The sequence below is a fragment of the Oncorhynchus masou genome, chromosome 6 (genome assembly GCF_036934945.1).
Source record: "Oncorhynchus masou masou isolate Uvic2021 chromosome 6, UVic_Omas_1.1, whole genome shotgun sequence".
NCBI classification, from domain to species: Eukaryota; Metazoa; Chordata; class Actinopteri; order Salmoniformes; family Salmonidae; genus Oncorhynchus; species Oncorhynchus masou.
In genome coordinates, this window is record NC_088217.1 from 3,209,227 (window position 1) to 3,227,585 (window position 18,359).

Below are 18,359 nucleotides of genomic sequence, written 5' to 3' on the forward strand. Positions count from 1 at the left end.
TTCTGTACAGCCCTGACACCTCAACCTCTTTCACCCTAACAGGCACTTTAATAATGGAACACTAGTCAATTTAAGAAATGTTTACATATATTACCTTACTTATCTCATGGGGCGGCAGGGTAGCCTAGTGGTTAGAGCGTTGGTCTAGTAACCGGAAGTTCAAATCCCCGAGCTGACAAGGTACAAATCTGTCATTCTGCCCCTGAACAGGCAGTTAACCCACTGTTCCCAGGCCGTTATTAAAAATAAGAATTTGTTCTTAACTGACTTGCCTGGTTAAATAAAAGAAAAAGAAAAATATGTGTTTTCTACTGTATCTATGCCGCTCTGATATTGCTTGTTTATATATTCGTAATTCATCATTTACTTTACTTAGATTTGTGTGTATTGTGAAATTGTTAGATATTACTGCAATGTTGGAGCTTGGAACACAAGCATTTTTGCTACACCCGCAATAACATCTGCTAAAAACGTGTATGTGAGCAATACATTTGATTTGACTTGAATCATGCGACGTTCATTAACTGCTCCTGTAATGTTTAGCCTAAGATATTATCAATGTCCAATGGAACGCCAGAGCGAACACATTTTATCGGTGCCCCGAAAAATCAAAGCTGTTCACTTCACAATGCTCCTTATCATTCCCTCCAGGATTCCGCGATCGCATAATTCAATGCAAAATCAACCAATCAGCACGTATTATGCATTTTTGACCAATTCCCCGCATTTTTAGCACCTAAAAGGGTCCAATCAAAAGCGGGTTTGTAATTTTGATAAATTACGGCACTGTTACCGTGGAAAATGGCCCAATTCAACCACACGTCAATAACGTGCGAAGATGATGGGTGATTGTTGGCAGTACAATGAACAGAAATCTCATTTGCCAACAAAAATAACAGCTAACGACCGTGCGAAACAATTTCCAAATGTTTTGGGAAACTAGAGAAAGTCGACAATCATCAGTCACTTGGAATCAGCGAAGCGTATGAGAATGTCAGAACAGATCCCACAGCAGCGGCAGATCACCATGACTGAAGTGGTAGCAGGGACTGTGACAAGCGCTGAACGAATCAACGTGAGTGGCGTTTTACTCAAACTTTACTCCGCTAACCTTGGCTTTAGTAGGGTGGTCGGCACTCTGCTCTCCCCAGTCTAACCTTGGCTTTAGTAGGGTGGTCGGCACTCTGCTCTCCCCAGTCTAACCTTGGCTTTAGTAGGGTGGTCGGCACTCTGTTCTCCCCTGTCTAACCTTGGCTTTAGTAGGGTGGTCGGCACTCTGTTCTCCCCTGTCTAACCTTGGCTTTAGTAGGGTGGTCGGCACTCTGCTCTCCCCAGTCTAACCTTGGCTTTAGTAGGGTGGTCGGTACTCTGCTCTCCCCTGTCTAACCTTGGCTTTAGTAGGGTGGTCGGCACTCTGTTCTCCCCTGTCTAACCTTGGCTTTAGTAGGGTGGTCGGCACTCTGCTCTCCCCAGTCTAACCTTGGCTTTAGTAGGGTGGTCGGCACTCTGCTCTCCCCAGTCTAACCTTGGCTTTAGTAGGGTGGTCGGCACTCTGCTCTCCCCAGTCTGTCTATGGAGAGTGCTGCTCAAAGCTCTGAGTGCAATTTGTCAGCTTTGCTGTTTTAAACTCTGTGTAAAACTTCATACGGATCACGAAAAAACAATCTTTCAGGATTTATTAGAAATGTAATAATAATCAACCACAACTCCATTCATATGTGTCCTGTTCTTTACGATCTCCCTTACGACCCTTTTCAGAAAAAAATCACAACCTCAAGAATTTTGAAGACAATTTATTTGAAAGAAATATCGATCCTCAAATTGAAAGGTGATTGATCAGCTTTGAATCTATTTGTTTTTTTAAGAGAGAGGGAGAGAGGGAGAAATAGAGGGGGAGAGGCATAGAGGGAGAGAGAGAGATGGAATAGGAGGTGCATCTTGTGTTGATTGCAAGCCCCAAGCCTGATGGAGAGGAGAGGTGTGAGTGGATTATGACGTTGAGTTATTATGAGTTGTTTGTTCAGGAAAATAAACACAATTGAGCACTTTATATGTTTAATTGTTTTTGTATGATGTTTTCTGCTTAAAGTGGTCCTAAAACTGAGCACATATGACTTTTACTGGTTTAAATGAAATTATCGCAACAACAAAAAAACATTGTGAAGTGTATCGCAGAATTTCAGAAAAGCTGCGGCAAAATCAAGCATTTTTGGCTGCAGATATTCCAAAAAAATGTTGCGAAATCTTGGAGGGACTGCCTTTTGTTCTTTAGATACGGACGATGTCAACACCATACCCCCCTGGTTACTATGACTACACGATATCAACACCATACCCCCCCTGGTTACTATGACTACACGATATCAACACCATACCCCCCTGGTTACTATGCCTACACGATATCAACACCATACCACTCCTGGTTACTATGCCTACACGATATCAACACCATACCCCCCCTGGTTACTATGCCTACACGATATCAACACCATACCACTCCTGGTTACTATGCCTACACGATATCAACACCATACCCCTCCTGGTTACTATGACTACACGATATCAACACCATACCCCTCCTGGTTACTATGCCTACACGATATCAACACCATACCCCTCCTGGTTACTATGCCTACACGATATCAACACCATACCCCTCCTGGTTACTATGCCTACACGATATCAACACCATACCCCTCCTGGTTACTATGACTACACGATATCAACACCATACCCCTCCTGGTTACTATGCCTACACGATATCAACACCATACCCCTCCTGGTTACTATGCCTACACGATATCAACACCATACCCCTCCTGGTTACTATGCCTACACGATATCAACACCATAGCCCTCCTGGTCACTATGCCTACACGATATCAACACCATACCCCCCCTGGTTACTATGCCTACACGATATCAACACCATACCCCCCCTGGTTACTATCTCTTCACGATATCAACACAATACCCCTCCTGGTCACTATGCCTACACGATATCAACACCATACCACTCCTGGTTACTATGACTACACGATATCAACACCATACCCCTCCTGGTTACTATGCCTACACGATATCAACACAATACCACTCCTGGTTACTATGCCTACACGATATCAACACCATACCCCTCCTGGTTACTATGACTACACGATATCAACACCATACCCCTCCTGGTTACTATGCCTACACGATATCAACACCATACCCCTCCTGGTTACTATGCCTACACGATATCAACACCATACCCCTCCTGGTTACTATGCCTACACGATATCAACACCATACCCCTCCTGGTTACTATGACTACACGATATCAACACCATACCCCTCCTGGTTACTATGCCTACACGATATCAACACCATACCCCTCCTGGTTACTATGCCTACACGATATCAACACCATACCCCTCCTGGTTACTATGACTACACGATATCAACACCATACCACTCCTGGTTACTATGCCTACACGATATCAACACCATACCACTCCTGGTTACTATGCCTACACGATATCAACACCATAACCCTCCTGGTTACTATGCCTACACGATATCAACACCATACCCCTCCTGGTTACTATGCGTTGATCATGCACTGCTTCTAACCTTGGCTTTAGTAGGGTGGTCAGCTTTTAGTAGGGTGGTCGGCACTCTGCTCTCCCCAGTCTAACCTAACCATGTTCCGCATGTTACGCCTCATGTCTCTAAAACATGGGGAAAAGGAGACAATGTCAACTTTCGATGCATCTTCTAATCCAACGTTTTACGCTATTGTATCATACTTGATGAATTATTGATCTGTCCGTCCCCCGGCTTGAACCTCTACAACTGGATCACACTGGCACCGGATGTCCTGAGGGATGCACTGTTGTTGGACTGGAAAACAAAGACACATTTTGTCAGTGGTAGGTACTTTTCCAATGCTTTATCACCATCTTTATCTGGACAGAAAAAGCATTGGACAATGTGACAACTAGTCACTCGACATCCAATCCAATGCCTCATTGTTTAGTTCCTGTTTCCCAAACAACAGTCCGGATCTTCCTCTTCTGCCTTCTGGTGGATGAACGGCCTTTTCTGGTAAATACAGGGACATTTCTCTTACCTACCCGGAAACTGGCAGCTGCAGACCCCAGTGTTGTAACAGGGACATTTCTCTTACCTACCCGGAAACTGGCAGCTGCAGACCCCAGTGTTGTAACAGGGACATTTCTCTTACCTACCCGGAAACTGGCAGCTGCAGACCCCAGTGTTGTAACAGGGACATTTCTCTTACCTACCCGGAAACTGGCAGCTGCAGACCCCAGTGTTGTAACAGGGACATTTCTCTTACCTACACGGAAACTGGCAGCTGCAGACCCCAGTGTTGTAACAGGGACATTTCTCTTACCTACACGGAAACTGGCAGCTGCAGACCCCAGTGTTGTAACAGGGACATTTCTCTTACCTACCCGGAAACTGGCAGCTGCAGACCCCAGTGTTGTAACAGGGACATTTCTCTTACCTACACGGAAACTGGCAGCTGCAGACCCGAGTGTTGTAACAGGGACATTTCTCTTACCTACCCGGAAACTGGCAGCTGCAGACCCCAGTGTTGTAACAGGGACATTTCTCTTACCTACCCGGAAACTGGCAGCTGCAGACCCCAGTGTTGTAACAGGGACATTTCTCTTACCTACCCGGAAACTGGCAGCTGCAGACCCGAGTGTTGTAACTAGGTTTCCGGTACACCCATCTGAAAGACACATTTGTTATTTACTTTGACTAGCTAGCTAAGTTGATTACTAAAATGGTAACATCTATATTAAAATACCATTTATCCACAGACTTGACTTTAGTGACAGACCAAAACCCAGTCTATTTTACTATCTGCACATCTAAACTTTTACTATGTGGATTGGGGACATTTCTGCTGAGATGGAGGAATGATCTGGAATGCTCAACTAGGATCATCAGGACAGTCTATGTTACTATTTGCCCAAAAAAGGTGAAGTATTGCTATTGAGCTATGTGACTGTACTTCTAATTCTAATTCTCAAGAGGAAAGGTAAAACCCTCAGCCATGAGGTCACTGAGGAGGACTAACAGTGACAGGGGTTGGGGGGGGGGGGGTCGTCTGAAAGGAACTGGCATGCAGGGATGGAACATAAGGATTTTGTGCACTGGCCAGCCGACAACGATTTCTACATTCAGGTCATAAATCTGTGACATGCAATGTTTGTAAAGGCGAAATTTCACAGCTGTGTCAGGCTAGTTTGGCACATTGTCTACTATCCAGTCTGAAAATTACTAGCCTCGGGCTAGATTCATTTCCATCCCTGCTGACATTTCGATCTGACTGCACAGGTAATTTGATTAGTCATGTACAACAGATGCGGCCGTGGAACAAAACAGCTTTTGTTTGGGGAAAGCATTGAGCCCACAAGTCCTTTGTGAGCTAGCTAACCAACTTTAGCTATTGTAGCTAACTAGCCAACCAAGGTGCCTAACTAGCTATCCCACAAGGCAATATTTAGCTAGCTAGTTAACATTAGCTCACCATTCGTGTAGTCAGACTTTTCTAAGTGGTGACATACTAGCTAACCAACTAACATTGCCATGGTGCCCGCCTAACGTTAGTTAGCAAGTCTGACTACACGAACGGTGAGTTAACATTAACTATTGAGTTAAATATCCCTTCTCTGGTGGGCTAACGCTAGCTAGCATGTCACCATGTGAAAGAGTAGCTGGCTAGCTCACTGAAGACTTGTCATTAAAAAATGTCTCAACAGTCATGCTTCTAGCCTATGCTGGTTTTCTTTTTACTTGTAAAGAAAGTAATGTATGTTGTACATGTAACTACAGTTGTTGGTTATCTCGCTAATATTCATAAGCACCATGTTAACCACCGATCTTTGACTTAACCAAAATGCCTTGTTAGTAACTAGCAAACGACTGCAGCGATGCCTCTCACTTACAAAGGTTGGAAAACGATCAAATCAGAGCAGATAGCACAGTACGATCCTTGCTTCTGATCGATGGAGAGACCTAAGGTTAACAAGTTCGCTACAAAGGCAGAGGGAAATAAAAAAATATAGATATTTTTTAAACATGTTAAGATAGCTAGCTAGGTAATTTGAAAAATGCTAAAACAACACCACACAAGAAACACAATATCAATTATTTACAGGAGAAACTAAAAAGGCTATAATATCTACACTACTTGCTAGGGTATTTGATACTTGTCGATGAGTTTGCATGGAGAAATTTGCCTTGAGGGATGACATCAAAGCTTGTGACAAGATGTGTAGTTCTGTGCCACACTAGTGGATAATTAGTCTTGTTTTTAGGGGCTAATTACAGACAAATATATAAAGTTACTTTGTACGATAGAGATTTGCACGGTTATCGAAACGTCACGCCGGGGTAAGACTACGCGAAACACAGACCTTATATGAAGTAGTTATAAAATCCCCTATGGAAAAAGGAATGGTAAAAGAACGATTGGAACCATTCCCGGGATTTACTGCTAGGTTTTATTGGTAGTATGATTCATACTGTGGTACTCAATTGGCTACTAGGTAGGGAGACGACAATATTGGAGAGGATTTATACCATCCCTTTCTCTGGTTCACACTCCAGTCCAGTTGGTGGCGGTAATGCACCTTAAAGCTGGTTGCCAACCACCATAAAAAAATCAACAGAATAAGACTAGATACTTCCAACTCCGGTGAGCAATCTTCTGGTCAGACTTCAGAGGTACGCACAAAACCCACTGCTTCCGAGTATATTACTCACTAAATTCCAGTCTCTAGATAACAAGGTAGATGAAATTAGGGCAATGTCAACAAAACAAAAGAAATGATCGTGGACTTCAGGAAACAGCGGAGGGAGCATCCCCCTATCCACATCGATGGAACAGTAGTGGAGGAGGTGAAAAGTTTTAAGTTCCTCGGCGTACACATCACGGACAAACTGAAATGGTCCACCCACACAGACAGTGTGGAGAAGAAGGTGCAACGGCCCCTCTTCAACCTCAGGAGGCTGAAGAAATGTGGCTTGTCACCTAAAACCCTCACAAACATTTACAGATGCACAATTGAGAGTATCCTGTCGGGCTGCATCACCACCAGAGGGTGGTGCGGTCTGACCAACGCATCGCCGGGGGCAAACTACCTGCCCTCCAGCACACCTACAGCACCCGATGTCACAGGAAGGCCAAAAAGATTATCAAGGACAACAACCACCCGAGCCACTGCCTGTTCACGCCGCTACCATCCAGAAGGCGAGATCAGTACAGGTGCCTCAAAGCTGAGACCGAGAGACTGAAAAACAGCTTCTATCTTTAAACAGCCATCACTAACAGAGAGGCTGCTGCCTACATACAGACTTGAAATCATTGGCCACTTTAATAATGTTTACATATCTTGCATTACTCATCTCATATGTATATACTGTATTTTATACCATCTATTGCATCTTTCCTATGCCGCTCTGACATTTCTCATCCATATATTTATATGTACATATTCTTATTCCAATCCTTTACTTATATTTATGTGTATTTGGTAGTTGTTTGGGCATTTTTAGATTACATATTAGATATTACTGCATTGTCGGAACTAGAAACACAAGCATTTCGCTACACCTGCAATAACATCTGCTAACCATATGTATGTGACCAATACAATTTGATTTGATGATACACAGTAGGAAGCGCTTCAAAAGGAAGGAACACCCCAATCAGGCACGCAAAACGGTCTTGAGTGGCAACAAATCTGCCCATTCAGCTGATTCGCTTTCCATACACCCACCCTTTCGACACACCCACTCGCCCATAATCCGGTCGCCATATTGGGCTGCAGTTTACCATACTTGAAGGAGAATTGCCGCGTTCACAACCCCTGGGAAGTCGGAAATCTCACTTCCGATTTCAGAGCGTTCAAAACAACTGGATACTCGGGGAAAAAATGAGCTCCAACTTGGAAAAATAGTTTGAAAAGTCATCCGAATTGGGATTTCAAGTCGGAAACTCGGGCATCTTCCTAGAGCTCCGTCCTAAAGATCACTGGCGTCATGATTTGACCTTATTTTCCCGAGTTCCCAGTTATTTTGACCGCAGAAAATTTCAGCAGTCGTCATATCTCGTGCCATGACGTCATCAGAGGAGCCCCTCCTTGTGTGATGTCGCATTCAAGACAACTTGGGAAATTTGAACTCGGAAATCCCCAACATGCGAATTTCATGGCAACTGGGAACTCGGAAAAAATATGAGTTACGACTGGGAAAAGTAGTTTTTTAACAGTCATCCGACTCGGAAACTCTGGTATTCCTTGAGCTCCAACTTTCCTACCTAAAGATCACCGAAGTCACAATATTACCTCGTTTTTTCCGAGAACTCAGTAGTCTTGAACGCACCATAACTATTATCGGAAAGTCGGTGTGCACTCTGGTGTCTTGAGTTTTTGTGTTTTCTTAATTTAAGTCAGTTTGTGTTTTAACCTTACGCCGTAACGTGTTGCAATATAATTTCGCAGTTAGTGCCATAGTTGTTCATTAACCTACACAATTTGAAACGGCTTGAAATCTGTTTGAATCTACCTGGAATAGGCGGACGGACCACCGAGATGGATTTCAGCTAACGTTAGCTTAGCCTAAAGCAGCTAACGAACCGGGCTAATTTATTTAGCCACTTCAACCTGGACTATAACGTTATCGTGAACACTTTGTTTTCAGCGGACTTATTTTCAAACTCACTGCCCTTTTTTTTTTTTGTTGAGGATCCAACTTCACTTTCGGAGGCCAACTACCTACCTGTAACCCAGGAAGGAGAGACCGACAGAGAGAGAAGGAAAGTGCTGTCATTGTCTGGTTGAGCTGACCCAATACCCAATATGTTGTCCAATAGCGGGACCCAGCCTCTGTTCCCACCGACCCAGGGCCCAGCTAACCCGGCGGGCCAACCTAACCCGCCCCCTTCGGGTCACCTCTCACAGTTTCATGTGAAACCGACCCTACAGATCAAGAAGAACGCAATAACGGACGAGTACAAAGTGACCAGTCAGGTACTGGGACACGGCATCAATGGAAGGGTGCTGGAGATCTTCCACAAGAAAAGCGGAGACAAATACGCCCTCAAGGTAATATCATAGATTAACGGGGAAGTTTGTTATACATATCTAGTAGTCTGTTGGATAAGAAGTTGTTTTAGCTACACTTTCAATGTCCCGCTATAGTTTTGTTGAAACAGTGCGACTTGGTCATATTTTTATTTTTTGACAGAGTAACTAACTGACATGTTTGCTGTAACTAAGAATAAACAGTGTTAGTAAACAATCAACATTTTAAATATAGGTGTGTTGAGAACAAAGGCTGCTTTCCCTCATTATTCTCTCCTGTCTGTTAACCGTTAATTTAACTAGGCAAGTCAGTTAAGAACATATTCTAATGATTGATCAGCAGACAGAATGATGGGCAGCAGATCTGATAGGCCTTATTGATCACTCCGCTCTCTCTCTCTCGCTCTCCTGCTGTGACGTCATCACTATACTATACGCTGGTCTGCTTTCAGTATGGAACAATGGTGTACAAAGTTCAAATTTAAATGAATACAGTGGTGTTCTGATGACAAGTTGAAAATTGGGGAGGGGTTGGGTACCGCTGTCACCATGGCCACTGCCCTTTTTAAATACATCACTCATGGCTTCAAGCCACACTACACCATACACCCAACAAACAGTGCAAATGTAAGTCTGTTTGAGAATGTTGCAGAACGTCACTCAAACATTTAATCGAACTGAACGCACCAGTGGCGTGATGTCATTAGCTGACTCCATGAGCGTCACCCTGGTCAAGCTCTCTAATCTCACCAGACACTTCTGACAAATCCTCTAATCTCACCTTGACACTTCTGACAAATCCTCTAATCTCACCAGACACTTCTGACAAATCCTCGGAAGGTCTGGTTAATCAACAAGTCAAAAGTGGCCATCGTTAACACAACAGAAAGATTGATAAAACGTCCCGGGCCATCCCTTTGACTATTGACAAGGCATTACCTCACACCCCTGTAGACCAGATTTGAGTCGCTGCAGGTTTATTTGCATTTAGCCTGGGGGGGGCAAGGTTAGACAACAATTAGGCCTAGTTGAATCCAGTGTTTTAGTGACGGGCTGGAGGAAATACCTGCACATCTAGTGGTTGTCCAGGACCAATTGAAGAAGGCTGACGTAGGTTAGGCTAATATTGTTTCTAACCAGACCATTAAACGCTGTTATGAAGTCATAGTCAAAGTCGTTCATGGTTATCTGATCCAACTAATGGTTGTCCAGACTAAAGACCACAATCAGTCGATACAGACCTGACAGTAGAAAGACAGAAGTTGTAGGTTCTAGCTATGAATTATTTCATTACACCATTAGAACAAGTCCTGCCATGCCAGCTTGTCTCCCGACAGTAGCTGACGTCAACATTACACTGAGTCACTGTCTGGCAACGTCCCCAGGCATGGAGAGCAGACTGACTGGGGAAGAGGTGTGTGTACGTGAGAGACACTGTCTGGTCATAGCCTCGTCATGAAACCGCTTTCCCTAAAACGGGAAGCCTGGGGAAGTTCCCTGGCAGAAATCAGCTGAAGAGGGGTTATACCCGGTGTAAAATCAATGACTCCTCAAAGTACGTCAAGCCAATCAAATACCTTGCTGCTACGTACGGCTCACCAGGGTAGTGCTGTAGGAGCTGCAGTGAGGAGTAAATGTCAACAAAACAAGCACTGCTGACTAAACATTTTGGAATGTTTGCAGTGTGCTGGTTTTCATAGCATTTCTTTGTTTATTTATTTTATTTCACCTTTATTTAGCCAGGTAGGCCAGTTGAGAACAAGTTCTCATTTACAATTACAGTTATTTGAAGATCACCTGGAGCAACGGGAGGAATTGTATATAATGCTGGCCATATATTCATTATTAATTTGAACATTTCTGGATTGATATTTGACTGTAAAGGCTTTGCATGAGGGACCAGAAGCAAGCCACAATTTGGTTTGTTTTGAGAAAAGTCTGTTAACCTACCTAGGTATAGCGAGCTACCGATAGCTACTAGCTAGTTCAATTCCTCTCACGATTATAAAGCCAACAGCGTTTGTATAGAAACAGCCTTATATTGACCTAAACGTGAGGCCAGTATCTAGCTCCGGGATGGGTAACTTCAGTCCTCATGGTGCAAATTGCATTTTGGCAAATGTTTGAAAATGCTGTTTTATTAGTCTTTCCTGTCCTGAGCAGTCCCTGTCCCTAACCCTAACCCTAACCCTAACCCTAACCCTAACCCTAACCCTAACCCTAACCCTAACCCCCTCATGGGTTATGGACCCACAATTCATAGGAGTTGGGTAAATTTAAATCTTACAGGTCACATTGTTCGACACCACATTTCCCTAAACTTAACCCTGCCCCCCCCCCCACACACACACACACACACACACACACACACACACGAGGAAGTGAGAGCAGAGTGTTTAGTAAAGAGGGGTGGAGGTGTCAGAGAAACACTTCCTCCCTCTCGTATTCCCCCCTCAAAAGAAAATAGACCAACACTCATTAGAAGATGGTGGCTGACCACCGAACATCGGCCACCATTTCCTATTGATTTTCCGGGTTATTCAACACGTTGTAGCGGTCTGCTGTCGTATGCTACCTGAAGCATCTCAGAGCACCTGGGGAGAACACCATTCTAGACAGAGCACCTGGGGAGAACACCATTCTAGACAGAGCACCTGGGGAGAACACCATTCTAGACAGAGCACCTGGGGAGAACACCATTCTAGGCAGAGCACCTGGGGAGAACACCATTCTAGACAGAGCACCTGGGGAGAACACCATTCTAGACAGAGCATCTGGGGAGAACACCATTCTAGACAGAGCACCTGGGGAGAACACCATTCTAGACAGAGCACCTGGGGAGAACACCATTCTAGACAGAGCACCATTCTAGACAGAGCACCATTCTAGACAGAGCACCATTCTAGACAGAGCACCTGGGGAGAACACCATTCTAGGCAGAGCACCTGGGGAGAACACCATTCTAGACAGAGCACCTGGGGAGAACACCATTCTAGACAGAGCACCTGGGGAGAACACCATTCTAGACAGAGCACCTGGGGAGAACACCATTCTAGACAGAGCACCATTCTAGACAGAGCACCTGGGGAGAACACCATTTTAGGCAGAGCACCTGGGGAGAACACCATTCTAGGCAGAGCACCATTCTAGACAGAACACCATTCTAGACAGAGCACCTGGGGAGAACACCATTCTAGGCAGAGCACCTGGGGAGAACACCATTCTAGGCAGAGCACCTGGGGAGAACACCATTCTAGGCAGAGCACCATTCTAGACAGAACACCATTCTAGACAGAGCACCTGGGGAGAACACCATTCTAGGCAGAGCACCTGGGGAGAACACCATTCTAGGCAGAGCACCTGGGGAGAACACCATTCTAGGCAGAGCACCATTCTAGACAGAACACCATTCTAGACAGAGCACCTGGGGAGAACACCATTCTAGGCAGAGCAAGTGGGGAGAACACCATTCTAGGCAGAGCAAGTGGGGAGAACACCATTCTAGGCAGAGCACCTGGGGAGAACACCATTCTAGGCAGAGCACCATTCTAGACAGAACACCATTCTAGACAGAGCACCTGGGGAGAACACCATTCTAGACAGAGCACCTGGGGAGAACACCATTCTAGACAGAGCACCTGGGGAGAACACCATTCTAGGCAGAGCAAGTGGGGAGAACACCATTCTAGGCAGAGCACCTGGGGAGAACACCATTCTAGGCAGAGCACCTGGGGAGAACACCATTCTAGGCAGAGCACCTGGGGAGAACACCATTCTAGGCAGAGCACCATTCTAGACAGAACACCATTCTAGACAGAGCACCTGGGGAGAACACCATTCTAGACAGAGCACCTGGGGAGAACACCATTCTAGGCAGAGCACCTGGGGAGAACACCATTCTAGGCAGAGCACCTGGGGAGAACACCATTCTAGACAGAGCACCTGGGGAGAACACCATTCTAGGCAGAGCACCATTCTAGACAGAACACCATTCTAGACAGAACACCATTCTAGACAGAGCACCTGGGAGAACACCATTCTAGGCAGAGCACCTGGGGAGAACACCATTCTAGGCAGAGCACCATTCTAGACAGAGCACCTGGAGAGAGCACCATTCTAGACAGAGCACCTGGGGAGAACACCATTCTAGGCAGAGCACCATTCTAGACAGAACACCATTCTAGACAGAACACCATTCTAGACAGAGCACCTGGGAGAACACCATTCTAGGCAGAGCACCATTCTAGACAGAACACCATTCTAGACAGAACACCATTCTAGGCAGAGCAAGTGGGGAGAACACCATTCTAGGCAGAGCAAGTGGTGAGAACACCATTCTAGGCAGAGCACCTGGGGAGAACACCATTCTAGGCAGAGCACCTGGGGAGAACACCATTCTAGGCAGAGCACCTGGGGAGAACACCATTCTAGGCAGAGCACCATTCTAGACAGAACACCTGGGGAGAACACCATTCTAGACAGAGCACCTGGGGAGAACACCATTCTAGGCAGAGCACCTGGGGAGAACACCATTCTAGACAGAGCACCTGGGGAGAACACCATTCTAGGCAGAGCACCTGGGGAGAACACCATTCTAGGCAGAGCACCTGGGGAGAACACCATTCTAGGCAGAGCACCATTCTAGACAGAACACCATTCTAGACAGAACACCATTCTAGACAGAGCACCTGGGAGAACACCATTCTAGGCAGAGCACCTGGGGAGAACACCATTCTAGGCAGAGCACCATTCTAGACAGAGCACCTGGGGAGAACACCATTCTAGACAGAGCACCTGGGGAGAACACCATTCTAGGCAGAGCACCTGGGGAGAACACCATTCTAGACAGAACACCATTCTAGACAGAACACCATTCTAGACAGAACACCATTCTAGACAGAGCACCTGGGAGAACACCATTCTAGACAGAGCACCTGGAGAGAGCACCATTCTAGGCAGAGCACCTGGGGAGAACACCATTCTAGGCAGAGCAAGTGGGGAGAACACCATTCTAGGCAGAGCACCTGGGGAGAACACCATTCTAGGCAGAGCACCTGGGGAGAACACCATTCTAGGCAGAGCACCTGGGGAGAACACCATTCTAGGCAGAGCACCATTCTAGACAGAACACCATTCTAGACAGAGCACCTGGGGAGAACACCATTCTAGACAGAACACCATTCTAGACAGAGCATCTGGGGAGAACACCATTCTAGACAGAGCACCATTCTAGACAGAACACCATTCTAGACAGAGCACCTGGGAGAACACCATTCTAGACAGAGCACCTGGGAGAACACCATTCTAGACAGAGCACCTGGGAGAACACCATTCTAGGCAGAGCACCTGGGGAGAACACCATTCTAGACAGAGCACCTGGGGAGAACACCATTCTAGACAGAGCACCTGGGGAGAACACCATTCTAGACAGAGCACCTGGGGAGAACACCATTCTAGGCAGAGCACCTGGGGAGAACACCATTCTAGACAGAGCACCTGGGGAGAACACCATTCTAGACAGAGCATCTGGGGAGAACACCATTCTAGACAGAGCACCTGGGGAGAACACCATTCTAGACAGAGCACCTGGGGAGAACACCATTCTAGACAGAGCACCATTCTAGACAGAGCACCATTCTAGACAGAGCACCATTCTAGACAGAGCACCATTCTAGACAGAGCACCTGGGGAGAACACCATTCTAGGCAGAGCACCTGGGGAGAACACCATTCTAGACAGAGCACCTGGGGAGAACACCATTCTAGACAGAGCACCTGGGGAGAACACCATTCTAGACAGAGCACCTGGGGAGAACACCATTCTAGACAGAGCACCATTCTAGACAGAGCACCTGGGGAGAACACCATTTTAGGCAGAGCACCTGGGGAGAACACCATTCTAGGCAGAGCACCATTCTAGACAGAACACCATTCTAGACAGAGCACCTGGGGAGAACACCATTCTAGGCAGAGCACCTGGGGAGAACACCATTCTAGGCAGAGCACCTGGGGAGAACACCATTCTAGGCAGAGCACCATTCTAGACAGAACACCATTCTAGACAGAGCACCTGGGGAGAACACCATTCTAGGCAGAGCACCTGGGGAGAACACCATTCTAGGCAGAGCACCTGGGGAGAACACCATTCTAGGCAGAGCACCATTCTAGACAGAACACCATTCTAGACAGAGCACCTGGGGAGAACACCATTCTAGGCAGAGCAAGTGGGGAGAACACCATTCTAGGCAGAGCAAGTTGGGAGAACACCATTCTAGGCAGAGCACCTGGGGAGAACACCATTCTAGGCAGAGCACCATTCTAGACAGAACACCATTCTAGACAGAGCACCTGGGGAGAACACCATTCTAGACAGAGCACCTGGGGAGAACACCATTCTAGACAGAGCACCTGGGGAGAACACCATTCTAGGCAGAGCAAGTGGGGAGAACACCATTCTAGGCAGAGCACCTGGGGAGAACACCATTCTAGGCAGAGCACCTGGGGAGAACACCATTCTAGGCAGAGCACCTGGGGAGAACACCATTCTAGACAGAACACCATTCTAGACAGAGCACCTGGGGAGAACACCATTCTAGACAGAGCACCTGGGGAGAACACCATTCTAGGCAGAGCACCTGGGGAGAAAACCATTCTAGGCAGAGCACCTGGGGAGAACACCATTCTAGACAGAGCACCTGGGGAGAACACCATTCTAGGCAGAGCACCATTCTAGACAGAACACCATTCTAGACAGAACACCATTCTAGACAGAGCACCTGGGAGAACACCATTCTAGGCAGAGCACCTGGGGAGAACACCATTCTAGGCAGAGCACCATTCTAGACAGAGCACCTGGAGAGAGCACCATTCTAGACAGAGCACCTGGGGAGAACACCATTCTAGGCAGAGCACCATTCTAGACAGAACACCATTCTAGACAGAACACCATTCTAGACAGAGCACCTGGGAGAACACCATTCTAGGCAGAGCACCATTCTAGACAGAACACCATTCTAGACAGAACACCATTCTAGGCAGAGCAAGTGGGGAGAACACCATTCTAGGCAGAGCAAGTGGTGAGAACACCATTCTAGGCAGAGCACCTGGGGAGAACACCATTCTAGACAGAGCACCTGGGGAGAACACCATTCTAGACAGAGCACCTGGGGAGAACACCATTCTAGGCAGAGCAAGTGGGGAGAACACCATTCTAGGCAGAGCACCTGGGGAGAACACCATTCTAGGCAGAGCACCTGGGGAGAACACCATTCTAGGCAGAGCACCTGGGGAGAACACCATTCTAGACAGAACACCATTCTAGACAGAGCACCTGGGGAGAACACCATTCTAGACAGAGCACCTGGGGAGAACACCATTCTAGGCAGAGCACCTGGGGAGAACACCATTCTAGGCAGAGCACCTGGGGAGAACACCATTCTAGACAGAGCACCTGGGGAGAACACCATTCTAGGCAGAGCACCATTCTAGACAGAACACCATTCTAGACAGAACACCATTCTAGACAGAGCACCTGGGAGAACACCATTCTAGGCAGAGCACCTGGGGAGAACACCATTCTAGGCAGAGCACCATTCTAGACAGAGCACCTGGAGAGAGCACCATTCTAGACAGAGCACCTGGGGAGAACACCATTCTAGGCAGAGCACCATTCTAGACAGAACACCATTCTAGACAGAACACCATTCTAGACAGAGCACCTGGGAGAACACCATTCTAGGCAGAGCACCATTCTAGACAGAACACCATTCTAGACAGAACACCATTCTAGGCAGAGCAAGTGGGGAGAACACCATTCTAGGCAGAGCAAGTGGTGAGAACACCATTCTAGGCAGAGCACCTGGGGAGAACACCATTCTAGGCAGAGCACCTGGGGAGAACACCATTCTAGGCAGAGCACCTGGGGAGAACACCATTCTAGGCAGAGCACCATTCTAGACAGAACACCTGGGGAGAACACCATTCTAGACAGAGCACCTGGGGAGAACACCATTCTAGGCAGAGCACCTGGGGAGAACACCATTCTAGACAGAGCACCTGGGGAGAACACCATTCTAGGCAGAGCACCTGGGGAGAACACCATTCTAGGCAGAGCACCTGGGGAGAACACCATTCTAGACAGAGCACCTGGGGAGAACACCATTCTAGGCAGAGCACCATTCTAGACAGAACACCATTCTAGACAGAACACCATTCTAGACAGAGCACCTGGGAGAACACCATTCTAGGCAGAGCACCTGGGGAGAACACCATTCTAGGCAGAGCACCATTCTAGACAGAGCACCTGGGGAGAACACCATTCTAGACAGAGCACCTGGGGAGAACACCATTCTAGGCAGAGCACCTGGGGAGAACACCATTCTAGACAGAACACCATTCTAGACAGAACACCATTCTAGACAGAACACCATTCTAGACAGAGCACCTGGGAGAACACCATTCTAGACAGAGCACCTGGAGAGAGCACCATTCTAGGCAGAGCACCTGGGGAGAACACCATTCTAGGCAGAGCAAGTGGGGAGAACACCATTCTAGGCAGAGCACCTGGGGAGAACACCATTCTAGGCAGAGCATCTGGGGAGAACACCATTCTAGGCAGAGCACCTGGGGAGAACACCATTCTAGGCAGAGCACCATTCTAGACAGAACACCATTCTAGACAGAGCACCTGGGGAGAACACCATTCTAGACAGAACACCATTCTAGACAGAGCATCTGGGGAGAACACCATTCTAGACAGAGCACCATTCTAGACAGAACACCATTCTAGACAGAGCACCTGGGAGAACACCATTCTAGACAGAGCACCTGGGAGAACACCATTCTAGACAGAGCACCTGGGAGAACACCATTCTAGGCAGAGCACCTGGGGAGAACACCATTCTAGACAGAGCACCTGGGGAGAACACCATTCTAGACAGAGCACCTGGGAGAACACCATTCTAGACAGAGCACCTGGGGAGAACACCATTCTAGGCAGAGCACCATTCTAGACAGAGCACCATTCTAGACAGAACACCATTCTAGACAGAGCACCTGGGAGAACACCATTCTAGACAGAACACCATTCTAGACAGAGCACCTGGGAGAACACCATTCTAGACAGAACACCATTCTAGACAGAGCACCTGGGAGAACACCATTCTAGACAGAACGCCATTCTAGACAGAGCACCTGGGAGAACGCCATTCTAGACAGAGCACCTGGGGAGAACACCATTCTAGACAGAGCACCT

General features: G+C 46.9%; 1 protein-coding gene and 1 long non-coding RNA gene across 7 annotated transcripts in view; one reads left to right on the plus strand and one right to left on the minus strand.

Moving 5' to 3' along the window:
* Positions 1-1,790: 1,790 nt before the first annotated feature.
* LOC135541273 (uncharacterized) lies at positions 1,791-7,918 on the minus strand. Of its 5 annotated transcripts, none has more exons than XR_010455949.1 (4): positions 5,967-6,473; positions 4,689-4,744; positions 3,792-3,885; positions 1,791-3,713 (listed from the first exon to the last, which is right to left on the minus strand). It is a non-coding gene; the product is annotated as an uncharacterized LOC135541273 (long non-coding RNA). The 5 variants fall into 5 exon arrangements; XR_010455948.1 differs by having other exon boundaries at positions 1,791-1,962; positions 3,616-3,885; XR_010455947.1 differs by lacking the exon at positions 5,967-6,473 and adding an exon at positions 7,859-7,918 and having other exon boundaries at positions 1,791-3,885.
* Positions 7,919-8,348: 430 nt separating this feature from the next.
* The window catches only part of LOC135541272 (MAP kinase-activated protein kinase 2-like), a 37,210-nt gene continuing 27,199 nt past the window's right edge, over positions 8,349-18,359 (plus strand). For both annotated transcript variants that reach the window (XM_064967388.1, XM_064967389.1), the window contains exon 1: positions 8,349-9,128. In XM_064967388.1, coding sequence (XP_064823460.1) covers positions 8,883-9,128 — 246 coding nt within the window. In that variant the 5' untranslated portion in view covers positions 8,349-8,882. The remainder of the gene's footprint in view (positions 9,129-18,359) is intronic.